Genomic DNA, 15,308 nt, shown 5'->3' with positions numbered 1-15,308 from the left:
CTGGCTCCATATACCAATTACTTAGTCATTGTAGCTATTACGTCATTCCCCTGTGCTGCCTCTTTCTCAGCTCACCTCTTTTATGTTCCCGGTGCTTGCTTAATTGCCAAGTCCGTCTCATGCCACAGCATCCACTCATTTAGCAGCAGCTTTGCCGGTTATCCCAACTGCATCTCAACCATGCTTTGAGTACAACAACAACAACAGCAACAAATGAACAAATGTTGAAGCCTTTTAACTTGAGTGGCAGAGGCACCACAAACGAGTGGTGCCTCCTGTGCAAGTGGCACAACAGCATGTGCTCTCTAGTTTTTCTCCCTAGCAAATCTTAGATCTAATTCTCTTTGCCAGGGGTGTCACAGAAATCTCTTGCAACCAAATGTAATCTCAAAACCAATTATGCGTTTCGCAGAAATTTATTCTGCGTTGAACTAAAATCAGTTTCGTTTGAGCAAGTGATTTCATTAATTTAATGATTGGAATTAAAATAAATTTAATTTGCTTAAAAATCTGCATTATTCTTTTATTTAATTAAATGTATTTATCAAGAACGCTTTTATATATTTAATGTTTAATAAATTGAGTTTCTAAAGTAAGGTTTCATTAGTTTAACACCTCTGTAAAAATCAGGGATCTTTCAGTCTAAGTCCTTATACAATACCAAAATACCCAGCATAGGTTTTCCCTCTAAAAACTTTTCGTATACAAATTTTTGGTAGCAAATCTCAATTTCCAGCTGAATAGCTTAACTTTTTTGAACTTGCTCTATTAGAAGACCCGCATATGAGCCAAATCCAATAACAAACTTTAACGAACAATAATAGCAATTCATATTCCATTTACCAACATTTACCAGCACACACAAAAAACACACATATAGTAGGTAAATGTACATACACAATTGACCCACTTATGAAGCTTCAGAGCCTGAGTATTAATTACATTGCCAGCAATTCAACAGTCGCTCAAGCGAATCAGAAAAGCCTATACACAAACTAACCGGCAATTTGCCAGCAACAACAACTGTAACAACAACAACAACTGCTTTAACAACAACAAAATAATTCCCACACTGCAGGGGCTTCACAATCCTTGCGCCAGTCGAGCGTTTTGAGCTTAGCCGGCGCTTAAGTTAAATGACCAACAGCAGGTGACGACTAACGGTTACAACAACAAGCTGTAAAATTAATTGATTTACAAGTGTGAAAAGCGTGAAAAGCAAAGCTAGTCATAACAATAACAAAACAGAGAAAAAGAAAGAGACAAAATAGGAACTGAAACTGAAACTCAAACAGAAACAGTAACGACAATAATACCAAAAGAATGCGGAGCAAAAAGAGCATTTAGTTTTAGCTTAGCTTTGTATATAAAATACAATCCGATTAACAGTAATTGCCATTCCAGGTGTGTGTGTGTGTGTTGGTTTTTTCACGCTGTGTGTGCATATCACGTATACGCCATGTAGTAGTTTTGCTTCTTATAGATTGTCGCGTGCTCTTTAAAGCTACCCTAACGCGCATTTAATGGTACTTTATATGCTTGCCACGCCCACCGTGTATCCATAAGTTGCGTGTAATTCGCCTGGAGGCCTAATATCGTAAAGCTAGAAGCTCATTTATTTTTCATAACTTGTGCGCGCCAGGAAGTGAGCTTTTGTTTTTAGCCGTCAGTTCCTTCCGCTCTGAGGCGTTGTTTGTTTATGTTTTCGCTTCAGGGTAGCAGATGTGGGGTGCGGTGGAGGGGGAAGGGCCGTCGAGCTAGTTAATAAGCCATAACAAAAAGTTAGGCTGCGAGTCAGTGTGCCTTTGCGTGTTTAGCTATTTTCTATCGATATGCAACTAAAGTTATAGCCTTAAAGGTTAAGCGTTGTCAGGTGTTTCTATTGATTGCTGCACGCCTTGATTTATATCCATGACGCGATGGGCGTGGCCAGTTGATTGCATTTAATGCCCATACAAATCAATCACTCGAATGAAGCCAAAGCCAATGCTATACTCAAAGTCGTTGTCTTTCTTCTGCATTGTGCCCTGATTTGTTGTGTCAGTAAGTTATCTGACAGCATTTTCTTCCTCTCCCCAATTGTGGTTGTTGTAGTTGTTTTAGTTGTTGTCGCAATCGGAAAAATCGCAATCACAATCATCGCTGTCATTTATTTACGAGTATATACGTATGTGAATGTGTATTTACCCTTCTCCTTTTTGGCTTAGCTGTTGTTCAATTGCAGCCGCTTAACGGGTAATTCGAGTGCCAGACAGACAGCCAAACAAAGTCCCCTCTATCACATATGTTGTTGTTGTGCCTGTAATGCGATATTTGTGGCTTCATTGCATTCCGAGAGTGCGTCGAGAGTGAAATGGAATCGCAAATTGTCATAGCAACTGGTTATTCCAGTCGTCCAACTTTCAATTACTTTCGTGTAATTCAATATAGTTGAGCTCTCTGCATACTCTCATCTCTATTTTGCTGTCAAATTATGCATATGATAAATGTGTTCCCAGAGTTATGGTTATTAAACATCAAAAAAATACGTTTATTTTTCGCATATATAGTATGCCAACATTTTTTTGATATTTTTAAGTGCCATGAATCATGACTAAATATCAACGCAATCTGTCGCCGACTCATGAGTTTTCCATGTGGCCGCACGCCCCATTTCAAGTAGCAGCAACTGAGTGAGAGGAAAGGGGAAAAGGTAAGCACTGTGTGTCAAATATATACTTAAGCCCTTACGACGACGTTGGACACGCTTTCATGAGCCCATAAAAAAACCATGAAAAGCATGTGAATACTGAAAATATGAGAAAAAGAACTGAGAGAATCTCTGCATAAGATTTGGAAATAATCGATAATAACTTGCTATACAGTGAGTCAAGTAAAGGTTTTGACATTTTATTTCATTAATAAAATTAAATTTTCTTGGTTTTTTTTATATGTTTTGTTCATGATAAAAAAAAAAAGATTACTATTTTTAAAATAACAATATTAATAATATTGATTTACTTGTTAAAACCATTACTTTACTAACTTTTCATTTGAATTTTATTAAATTTGTCTTTTGTCGCCGAAACTGCACTTTGCATATTAAATAGATCTATCTTATTTTTTTTAACAACATTGGGGGTATTCCTTTCATTAGGAATCTAGTACTTAACCGCTTTGAGCTCTCTGATGATAAATTGCATTATTGTATTCTTTTTGATCTTTGGCCTCGCAAATGTCCTCATTCCTATATAGGGCATTAAATATTTTTAAAAATAAAATATCAACTTGTTTATTTATTTTTTATTTGTATTTTTTTGACGTCGCACAAGTTGACAGCACCTTTAAGCATGTGTGCGTAATTCGTTGTTGTCTCTGCTGCCTATTTCTTGTATGTCTTGTTCTTCTCTGCTGTGCGCCTGTCATCGCATCTTTTGGCTGCCATAATTCAAGTTTGTCCGTCTGTCTGTTTGTCGGACAACTGGCACGCCATTTGCATAGCTAAACATTTGCTCCTAAATACAAATTTCAACGATTTTTGTATGTACTTTTATTTGCACGCGTTTCATTTGAGGTTTTATTTCTTTTATTCCGTTTTTTCGTCTCTTTGTGTTTGATTTTGCCTCGTTTATTGACAAGGCAAAGAACGTGAAGATTTTGGTAGTGTGTGCTTTTGATATTTGTCTTCATTTATTTTTATTGATTTTGCTGCTGTTGCTGCAGCTGATTTATAATACTATATAAATACGGGGCGTGGCCAACGGGCAATTTCATTTTCATTTGCTAAGCCAGTGAATAATCACAATGCAATTTTTTTTCTCGTTCCCTCCTGCTTTCACCTTTAGCCAGCTTCCATTTTGGCCTGGCATTTTACGACCTCTGCCAATTTTCGCACACTCTCTTTGGCTTTTCGAACGCTTTTCAATTATTTAATTTTCCACTCACGTTCGTTAGTTCGACAAAAATTTCAGCGATATAAATCCGGAAAGTGCATCTTCAGCGTGCACTCGACGGCGACATTCTCACGTTTTCATTGGCATTAAGGTTTAGTTGATCGCTTGCACATAGAGCTTGAATGCATTCACGCCCTCCCTGCCACCTTCCACCTACCACCTACCACCTGCCCCCGCCAAGCTGCTACATGCTTCATTTGGCCAACTACCATTGCTGCAGCCGAGGGCGATTGATGACAGACTTGGAGTTATGGTTGGAGTTAGAGTCGAAGTCAAAGTAGGAGTAGCAGTTGGGTTTGGGGCCATTTGCCGGGCTTGGCTGCATAAATTCCATTTAAATGGCAAACCAGGCACCGAGTCGTATCATCATCTTCATCATTATCTTCATCATCATCGTTGTCTGCATCAAGAGACATCTTCAGCTTTAGTTGGCCCATTAATAACAACAGCTACTGCAATGTGGGCAGCCCAGTGACACACAAAAGTGCCAACTGCTGGCAACAACACTAAAAAAAAAAAAAATAAATAAAAAAAAATGAAGAAATATCTGAAATACTCGTATCTGCCATACGACGAAGCATGGTAACCACATTTAAATGCTGGGCCGGTTTGTTTGGCCAAAACTTTTTGCAGATGCGCAGCTAGTAACTTGTTCTTCCCGCCTTCCTCCAACTTGCCAACTTGCCCCACCACTAAGCCGACCGGTTTGTGGCCTAAGTCAAGTTACGGGTCTGTTTGCCGTTTAGGGCCAACTCTACGTATTTGTTGTTGTGTTTAGCAAACGTTTGTTCTGTTGTTGTGGCTTGATGTTGTGCACACCTGCAACTGACGTTTAGGTTTACCGTTTTGCCGTTTTACAGCAGCCGCAACTTCAGTTTTCTAACGCTTTTTCAGTTCAGTTATTGCCCGAACAGCAACTGTTACTGCTGCAGTTACTGCAATTTCATTTCATTCATAAAACACACAATGAGAAAATGTTCCGAGAGTTTACCACAGTCTGCATGTTGATACAATCTTTGAGAGACTTTGACTTTGGCAGATGGGGAAAAGTGACTCTGTAAGTACTCTGACTACTCGAACTTCAATTACTGCTTACACTCTCGAGGAAAACCAGTACTCGTAAGTTGTCCGTAGATAAGAACTGTAAAGGAAATGGAATACAGAACTTTAAACATAATCATTAATCAGTTGGAACAATGCTAAAAGGAATTATGTGTCTAGCTGTAGTTTGGAAATGCTTAAATAAGCGTCAAGAATGAAAATGATATTTCCAGTAAAAGCAAAATAGTTGCAAATGCTTGAAAGAAAAATTGATTTTTGTTTTTGAATAGAGTTTAGATTTTGAATTTCTAATTAAATAAAAATTATTAAATTTTAAGCTGAAATTCGCTTTGTAATTATGTAGTTTTTGCAGAGCGTCGCAAAAAGGCAACTGAAATTGCATGTGAAGCTCCATAAATTAAGTATACGCCATGTTGTGTGCGCTGCTCACTAATTTGTGCTCGTATTTCATTCACTTTCTATGACACTATAACAGTCTGCAAGAGCCACCGTGTTGAGTTCTCTCGCCTTATTAAGGGCACAGGATATGTGTGCCTGTTTGTGTGTGAGAAAACATGGCACATTCAGTATTTCGAAATAAATTTCCGGCTGTGTCGTTGATTTGCAAAACAGAAAGCTCTTTTACAGTATAGCGCTGTCGTATCTTGTATCTGACACCAACACGATACTGTTGCCATTGAGTGTTGTTGCCGTTGGTGCTGCAGTTGCAGCAACAGCAGCAGCAGCAGGCGGTAACTGACAGCGGCAGCAATTTCTGTAGTCATATTACACGTCATGTTGGCGTTACCTGCTGACATGCATATTACACACACCTGCAGCAAGTACAGCTAGCTATATAGCTAGCTAGCTAGACACATCCTTTTACACTTCAACACGCTTTCGCTATAATTTCCTGTGTGCCGAGATCCAATACTGTAATCCAATACAAAACCGATGTGCCTCGCTTGGCTGCACTAATTCCAAATAACTTTTGCAGTTAACATATTCTAATCTGAGCATCGTGAAACTTGTTTGCCGAATATTGCCTTGTTAATTGAATTGACAGCTGACTGGAAATGACCTTTATCCGGCCAATTGCAATTGCAATTGAAGTTCTGTTTTTTTTTTTTTTTGTGCAAATTGGATAAAGCATTTCGAAACGTCGACGACACCTGAATGAATGCCACCTACTTCAAACGTGATCAGCATCGACCTAGAAAAACTTTCTAGCTCACGCCCATTGAATAATCGAGCAATCGAGACACAACATTTCAGTGGAGATAACAACAAAGTTAAACAATCGAATTGGCGCGCGTGTTGAACAAATTTCAGTTTCAATTTCAATTGGTTGCCTTTTCTTAATTGGCATGCAGCGCGTTGTGCCGTTGGCTAACCAACTTGGATTGGCCTGTCCAATGCCTGTCGGCCTGGCTTTTAAACGAGTGTCGCCAGCGCCCCAAATTTGCCATTGCATTGACCAAAATTGGCGCTTCGTTGATGTCTATTGCGTCAGCAGTCAGTAGCAATAGCAATAGCAATAGCAACAACTATTGAGCAATTGATCAAACGCTTGCTTTTCACTGTGTCAGGTTCAAACATGGAACTTGCCTCGTTGCCAATCAACGTCGCAAACGCAGCTGACGCACAACGTCCAACAACTGGGAAAGCACAACAAATTTTGGCAAAACACAAGTATATTCACGTCATTGTTTATTAATATTCAGTTGATGTAATGGAACTAAATAAATTCGGCACTCGGCAGCTCACTTATTATATGTGCCAACAACTTGTTGTTCAATATAGAATGATCAGAAAGTGTCTTAAAATCTATTGCCTAATTGATTTTAGATTGTTTTCAGTGCGTGTTTTTAGCTCAAATTAATTCAAAACGAACTTGCTACTTGTTATTGAGAAACACTTTTGTGACATACATTGAAATGTTTAAAAATAGTGATTGCTATATCAAATTTCAAGAGATTTTTACTAATTGATTTGAGACTTTTGTAGGATTTTTATTGGTATTTTTAAGTACAAACATTCTAGCAATCTTGCATTGAAAAATTCAAAGAATTTGTTGATTTAAAACAAAACGTTGTAATACATATTTTGACATATTTTGTTCACTAAATATTTCTTAATTTTGGTCCATGTTGTGCCACAGTTAAATATCAAGTATACGCAGCGGGCGACGCACACACATTTCAACAAGTGTAATGCATACAGTAAATGAAAATTGCTTCTATAATAAACATTTAAGTTAATGCTAGAGGTAAATATGTGAGGACGATCTGCACACTGACGGCATTGATGAAATTTTGCGCAAACACTCAAGACAAATACTTCAAATGCCACTTGAAAGCGCAGCGCAATTGTTGCAAAAATGAAAAGCGTAAAGTGTTTTGTTGAAAATGTTCCAAAAACAACACATAGAACAGCAGTCGACAGTCGGCAAATGTAAACAATATTGTGCGCCCAAAAACGACACCAACAACAACGAAGTCAATAAAACAGCGCCAGATGCCCACAATTGAGAGGGGAACAAGAGAAGAAAGGGGACGGAAAAACAGTAGGATAGATTGGTGAAAAGCTGGAGCACCGTATACAAATTGCGATAGCAGCAGGCTCCGCACTGCGAAATATTTGCCATGCAAATAGGGCTCCAAAAAATGCTCGACTCTAAAGTGCTGTTCGAGTGCAATTAAATGCAAAATATTTAACAATGCAGCCGTGCATAAAAATGGGAGAATCACTGGCAGAATTGACGTTAAATTATGAAAGTACTGCCCTCAATCAATAGTCTCGTTAATTGTCCACAATATAAACTGTGTATGGTTGAATGTGTGCATTGTTTTAAGTGGCACTCGTTCGGTGCAACTCACAGAATCCCAGACGATATCATTTTGAGAGACTCATTGACTATGACGACGATGAAGACGACGGCGGCGACACATTTCAACATGTTCAACGTCGAGTGCGCTTATTTGATGGCACCCCGGGCGAAAGAGAAAGATAAGACTCTCATATCTTCTTCGCTTTTAACAAGTGCATAATTTGCTGGCATAAGTAACGTTGTCATGTTGTAGTTTGCAAAAAAAATATAGAGGATAATTCAAATAAAATACGAGTATTTTCATTGGGACATCAAAATGAATTCTCGAAGAATTTTATGTAAATTTAACATGACAATTTTCGTTTCAGTTGCCAGCGTCACAGCCATAGAATATCAACACGCATACACGCACGCATTCACACATATATACATATAGAAATAAATACGAGTACATAAATATTTCATGTCGCTAGCTAAACAACGCGGCGTATGCGCAACGTGCGCGCCAATTTGCACGGTGGATTACATCACAGCCAAGGCAAAAGTGGGTAGGAAAATGAAGGCAAAGACATGTCATATGGCTTGCATTTAATTAACAAGCTAATTTTTCAAAGCACCAATCGCTGTGGCGTTGCAATGCGGAAAAAGAAGAAGCTAAACCAACAGCATGAATGAGGGAACAGGCGAAGAGCGAGTGAAATGAGCGGTGCCAAAAATATGAGCACTGACATTTCGACGCATTCAGAAAGATGTTCTATGGCTGGTTTAATGAGTTGAGAAATGGGAAATGAGAAATGAAAACTGCAGCCAAAATGCTTATAAGCAATAAATACAGTTTATTATTGGATTAGCCAACCGAATGCTTTTGTTTTTCTTATACTGAAAATGGCAAATCTTTTTTTTTAATGCTGCGTTTTTATTTAATAATATACTTTTAAACATTTTAGTTCACAAATTTGAAATTTTCAGTCCTAAAGTGCAGTTTTTATTTTACAGCATATTCTTAAATTAATTACTTTTAACATGGCTGCAATGTTTGTTTTGAATATCTGCAAACATTTGAGATATATATTTTTTGTTTTTGTAAATCTTAAAATTAATAGCCATTTCATGTAGACTTCGTTAAGCGCCTGTAACCAAAAACACAGCATGGCAGCAACAATTTTACAGTAAAACATATTAAAATGCCACTCACACGATAAGCCCCTTTTGCCATTTTGCTACTCCCTCCTCTTAGCCCTGTGGGGGACTCACTTCTCACACTGCTGCTCTCAATAGACAAAAAAGTTTGCTGACAAAATGGTTGGTGCTGCGAAGTTGTATTAGTGGACCAGGATTATTTAGCTACAATAAGCTGCAAATTTTGCATATTTCATAGATGCTGACAGTACAAGTATGTTGGTGTATGGGTATGTGTGTGGGTGAGTTTGTGTGTGTGGGTGGGTGTGTGAATATAGAGCGGGATCTGGGCTGGGATGAGAGTGTGGTTGCTCGCAGGTAAACCAAGCAAAATAATAGCAAAAATTTATACAAATAAAAATTGCAATTTAAAGTGCGCCCCGTTGTGTGTGTGTGTGTGTGTGCGAATACTATGCTCGTGTGTGTATGTGTGTTTGGCTGTTGCCTTTGTCTGGCCAAGAGCTTAGCGAATGCCATAGATACTGTTCCTGGGTTAACTGTGAAAATAAACTACATGGATTTCATTTTGCACTTTTATAGCAAGCCAACTGCCACAAAGTAAAGTACACAGAGACCAAAATTTTGGTGGCCCAACAAAAATGAAATGTGTCACCATAAATGATAGAAATCCACGAATGGTTGACTGTGAGATACCCTATCTTGAAAAGGAAATTAAAATGGTTATCAACGGGAAAAAATATTTTCTTAAAATAAATTCTTAAAAAATAGGAAAGCTTACTTGAATATAAGTTTTATTGGTTTAAGACCTCCAAAAAAAATGTATTTATTTTGTATATAAATTTTTTATACTTTATTTACCCAATTTAATATACCCGCTTTAATGTATTATGTGTATAGGGTATTTAAACTAAAACACGTAATATTCATTTTAAATGTAAATACCCAAAATTTTATCAAACTAATCCAACTCCCCTTTTGCTCATCTTTCTTCCTTTTTCTTTTGTACTCTATTTGCAGCACATGGTGCCAGCCGGCGTGGCGCCTTTTGCGGGCGCACCAGCTGGCTTTGCCGCCGCTCCTGGACCGGCGGCTGCGGCCGCTGCAGCCGCTGCCGCTGCTGGTGCGTCCACAGCGGCAGAGAGTTTGTCCCTGGCCGTGACAGCAGCCGCGATCAAAAGTGAGCAGCCGGGAATGCAGCTAAAGGCAGCCGGTGAATCCTCAGCAGCTGGCAATGGCAACACAGGAGCCGCAGGAGCGGCACCAGCAACAGTGGCAGTTGCCACCAGCGTTGCCGATGGCGTTGTTGTTAACACACCGTTGTATATGCAACAAAAGGTGAGTTCGCCTTACCATTCAAATAAACACACACATTTTTTCCCTGCTCTCGAAACTCTTTTTTTTCAATGCAAGTGTGTGCGTGTGCTTGTGTCTTTGTGTGTTTTAGTGTTTGTATTTTGGATTGCATTTGTAGCCTTCATTTGGTTTTGGCTTTTGGGTTCGGTTTAGTTTGCTTTGCTCTATGCTTTGGTTTGGTTCGTTTTGTAGTCTATGGTTGTGCCTATAAGTATGCACAAGCACACACACGCACAGCATGAGATGTGTTTGTTGTTGCTGCTTTTACATTTTTAATCGCATGTGTTGCAAACACAGCTGCAAAGCCAGAAGCGCCAGCAGCAGCAACAACACATACCAACACACACAAATACAGAGAGAGTCATACACACACAAGCACCCACACACACCCATAAGCTCTTGCTCAGAATTTTGCATATTTTTTTTGTGTAGCATACTTTCAGTTGCTGGTCGAGCACGTCGCATTTGTTGTTGTGGTTTATGCGCAGCAGCTAACACGCTGGAGGACATTGAGCTCAGCTCTATACATTTATCGCTTATTTTTTTATTCTAATTAAAAATATACCACACGCACCACAACAACAACATCAGCTGCAGCTGCAATAAAAACAACAACAAATGCTACCTGACAACACAGCAATATTTTTGGCAAATTCCGATTTTAAAAACTCTAGTTTCTCCCTCTTTCTATTTTTGAATAAAATTCACATTATAAATTTTAAATTATGCAAAAATTAATTTAAAATTTTCTCATCTGCTGTTGAACCAGAAATATTCCATTTAAAATCAGTAAAAACAGAAACTTGAACCAATTTAATTTGATTTATTTGTATATGCTATTGGGGGAAGGGGTGCCAAAATTATTTGCTTGCCTGACCACGCCTACCATTTGGTTTTTGGTAGGCGGCGGTGGCATGTACTTATTTGTTTATGAAAATTGATTCGTGCATTTGAATAATTTAACAGATGAGCTTTGCATTTTTCAGCTAAGCTTTTGTGTAACATTTAATTTGTGTGCGACACAACCATACTCACACACACCCACACACACATTCAATTACAAATACATATGGAATTGTTTGCATTTAGTTATAGGTGAAGTTTAACCTCACAAATGAAATAATCAACAAATATTTAACTATTGGCAATAAAATTACTCGCTGTTATTGTTGAATTTTCTTCTTTTACATATTGTTGTTGTTTGCCTTTTGTAGTTGATCTTATTTTTATAAATATATGCAATATTAATATATGTATCTATAAAACAATTTGTTGTGTACAATGTATCAACTTTACATTTATTTATAATACGTATACGCAACGTTGTGCAATTGAAAAGAAATACAATTGCATTCAATACATTTAATACCAAAAAAGATTAATTTTGTATTGTTTTACACTATTTACTGTTGTTGTTATTTGAAAAAACAAATTCTTAAATGAAATCTGTGTCCAGTGGCTTCTGTCTAATTCTGACAGCAGACTTTTATTATTATCAGCCATAAGCTGTGCTGAGTTTTAAGTTCTTTACATGATTTTCAACACTTTTGAGAACATAGTAAATACGACAATAACTTATCGAATTGAAATAAGCTCCTGCTGGCTTCTTTCTGTGAAATGCAATAATAATTGGCTAGTTAAACACTGGCTTGCAAACAACAAGAATAACAGTATTTAATAGCTGTCAGAAATAAAACATAAATCAGGCACAGACATAAACTCGTGCTGAGTTTGCACAAGAGAACAGCTGAACAAATGCATTACGAATTGTACTCAGGAAACATAAACCTTGCAATATCAAAGATAACAAAAACATCAAATATGAACCAAGGCACATTTCGGTCCGCTCCATATGATGTGTCATTGGAATCACTTCCGTCTTCCGTCCGTGAAAACAATGACAAATGCTTGAAGGAACCGAAACAGAAACTGAACTAACACAAATAAAGAGAACGAATACGAACAGAAAAAGCTAGAGCACAATGCACGAATTATCTGCTTCGATTAGTTTACTCTGTGGTTGATGGGTAAAACAGAAAACAAAAAACTGGCACATGTCGGCAATAAATATAAACTAATATTAAAACCAAATGTATAACATATATAAAAAAAAAACGTAGCTGTGAGTGAACATTTAGTTTGAATGTACATTTCTAAACAATTACGCATACGCCCCGTTACGTTTGTTGGCCCGCAATTCAAACTAAACTAGCTAAACATACTTAATCATACATATATATAATACGTGTTGGTCGCATGATGTATTGACAGATCATTTATCTAATTACTCTATCTATATATATACATCTCTCTCTCTCTACTATATACTACATACATACTCGTATATATCTGGCTCTCTCACTTATTGTTAGTAAACTCTGCCCTCCCCTTCTTAAATGTTAAGCATTGCTTTAAGTTCTGACAGTTTGCTAAACTGATTGATGAATTGTTATTGACATATTGATATATTGACTGGATGATGGAATCACATGTGTGCAACTTAGTTAAATATATAATCCATGACTTGTATTTGTATGGTATGGTTTCTCTTTTATAACTATATATGATATCTTAGCTTAAGTCTGTATATTTATAGTATCAAGAAACTCAACTGTTAAATCAGTTCTAGTTTTTGCGCATTTTGTTATATCACTATTTTTATACAAACATATTCGTATAATCAACAATATGCTAACTGTATTTGAGGCATGTTCCAAAGAAAAAAAATAAAAGCAAAACAAAACAAAACAAAAAGCAACTAAAACGTGACACATGCATCTAAAATCTGAAATCTACTTATCTTTGTATTAGTATAATAACGTGTACTAAGCAATTTGTTTTTGGTGTTGGTCGCCTGGTTGCCTGTCGTAGTGCTCGTGTCACTCACACTCTTTATCTCACACACACACAGTCACTCACACTCACACATATACATATACATATATATACACTCACACATGCACCGCTATTAAAGCGCCTGTGACGGCAACTAAAACGCAAATCCTTGTTGTTATCCGCAAATTTATCACAGACAAATCTGTCAACACAACAACAACAGCAACAACAAGCAACACAACAGACACAGTACAATGGCAGCATCAGCAATGGGACCGCTGCCTGCGTGCCAGCAACAACTGCCACGACGTTGGTCACGCAACAACAGCAGCAGCATCAGCAACAACAACAACAACAGCAGCAGCAGCAGCAACTACCCGCATCTCTGACAAATGGACACACCATGGAGCAACTGCAGCAGCAGCAGCAACAACAACAGCAGCTACCGCATACCCCACAGAATGTGCTCAGCATTGTGAGTTTGGCCAAGACAACAACAGCAACGGCAAAATAAAAGAATTATATTAAAATAAACATTAAAGCACAAAAAAACGAACAACAACAACAACTAGAATAAATGGAAAAACTCTAGAGCAATGCAAACAATTGAAATATACGTGCCATGAGCTTGGTTTCGGTTTCTTGGGTTTCCGGCAGCTCAGTTAGAGATTCTTTTTTCCTTTTTTTTTTTTTTTTTTTTGATGACCAACTCCAACTCGTGCTTCACTCGTTCATTAAGCAGTAGCTGCTACTTAGTTGTCCTACCAAACTTTGTTGTAAATTCCCTCTTTCATCCCATTCCGCATTGTCATCATTTGCTGTCCAGCATAATAATTCTTATGAAATTGCAATGGCGCTTTTTGTTCTTAAATTAATTAATCAAATTGAGTTGGCAACAGGAATTTAAGCTTGAATTTTCTTTCAAGTAAAATACAAATTCGTAAAATTTTAAAGTACAAATTGTATTAATTTGTTCTCTAATTTTTATGAATTTATCTTTCGCATTGCAATGATCTTTCATTATAATCCACTTCCAGGATTTTAAAGTCTATAATTTCCTAATCCCAAGTTACTGCTTAAAGGCTCACTTACACAAAGGCTACAGAAAATGAGCTTAAAATTCCTTTCAATTCCTTTTCCCCTTTTTTCTAATAGAAAATGCCAACACCTTTCGCATTCAAATCAAAACATTTAGCTCGAATTCCTGGGGCGTCGCCCTTTGCATGTAATTACCCTCGATTTGAAGGAGTTTATTGTTTCGAAATATATGCAAATATTTTTTGATCCGGCGTCAAAATGCGATGCGACCTTTTTGTCGGCATCGCGTCGCGTGCCTGTAAAGGGCATTTTATAAACTAAAAAGCGTTAAATGTCATTTACGGTAACCCAATCTTAGCCGAGTAATGCCATACCATGACACCCGATTCCTGACCATCCCCCTACGTTTCATGTTGTTATCGTTGGCCATTTATACGGTGAAAGTTTTTCACGCCATTTCACTTTGCCCACAAGCAAATGAATCCCAAAGAAAATAACCCGAAAATGTGTCCTAAACATGCAATCGAAATGGCACAAAAGAATACTTTTGCATGATAAACAAGAAAAAATAAAGAAATAGAGAGTGAAAAGAAAAGAAAAGAATTTGTTTAGATTTATGTATCAACAATGCGTATTTAATACCGAACTTCAGGCTCGCAAATTAAGTTGGCGTCATTTCTATTGCCTACTTTAATGGGCCCGCCTCAAATTTATTTGCCATTACATATTGTGATTGTGATTGTTATTGTTATTGCATTTGATAGTGCATTGCTCGTGTGTGTAAATTGACGATAATATGAAATAATTCAATTCTGTGTTTATATATAGAAAGAGATAAGGGGAGAGTTAGAGCCAGAGAAACAGAGTGAGAGAGAGAGAGAGAGAGAGAAAATGGGACCGACTACAATAATGCCAATAGGCAACATGCCACTGCATATTCAGTTTTAATAATGCAAAAATACAAATGCAAACATTTCCGCAGGGTCCTCCCTGGGATTTGCTGCCAGTTGGGGAATTGCAGTTGCAGCAGTTGCGCGACACTTTTATTGCATAAGTCAACAAAAGTCTGTGCCACAAATGTGCCATTGCATTTGTCCAACTATCTGTATGTCTGTCCGTCCGTCTGTCTGTCTGTCTAT

At 37.6% G+C, this 15,308-nt stretch overlaps 1 protein-coding gene across 1 annotated transcript in view; it reads left to right on the top strand.

Moving 5' to 3' along the window:
* Positions 1–15,308, top strand: part of LOC117789010 (protein bunched, class 2/F/G isoform) — a 78,113-nt gene that overhangs the window by 44,804 nt on the left and 18,001 nt on the right. Inside the window, exons 3-4 of the mRNA XM_034627996.1 lie at positions 9,961–10,278; positions 13,328–13,606. Coding sequence (XP_034483887.1) covers positions 9,961–10,278; positions 13,328–13,606 — 597 coding nt within the window. The remainder of the gene's footprint in view (positions 1–9,960; positions 10,279–13,327; positions 13,607–15,308) is intronic.

The sequence above is a fragment of the Drosophila innubila genome (genome assembly GCF_004354385.1).
Source record: "Drosophila innubila isolate TH190305 chromosome 3L unlocalized genomic scaffold, UK_Dinn_1.0 0_D_3L, whole genome shotgun sequence".
Classification (NCBI taxonomy): Eukaryota; Metazoa; Arthropoda; class Insecta; order Diptera; family Drosophilidae; genus Drosophila; species Drosophila innubila.
Note: the sequence above shows the minus strand (reverse complement) of the source record. Positions and strands in the feature narration are given on the sequence as shown.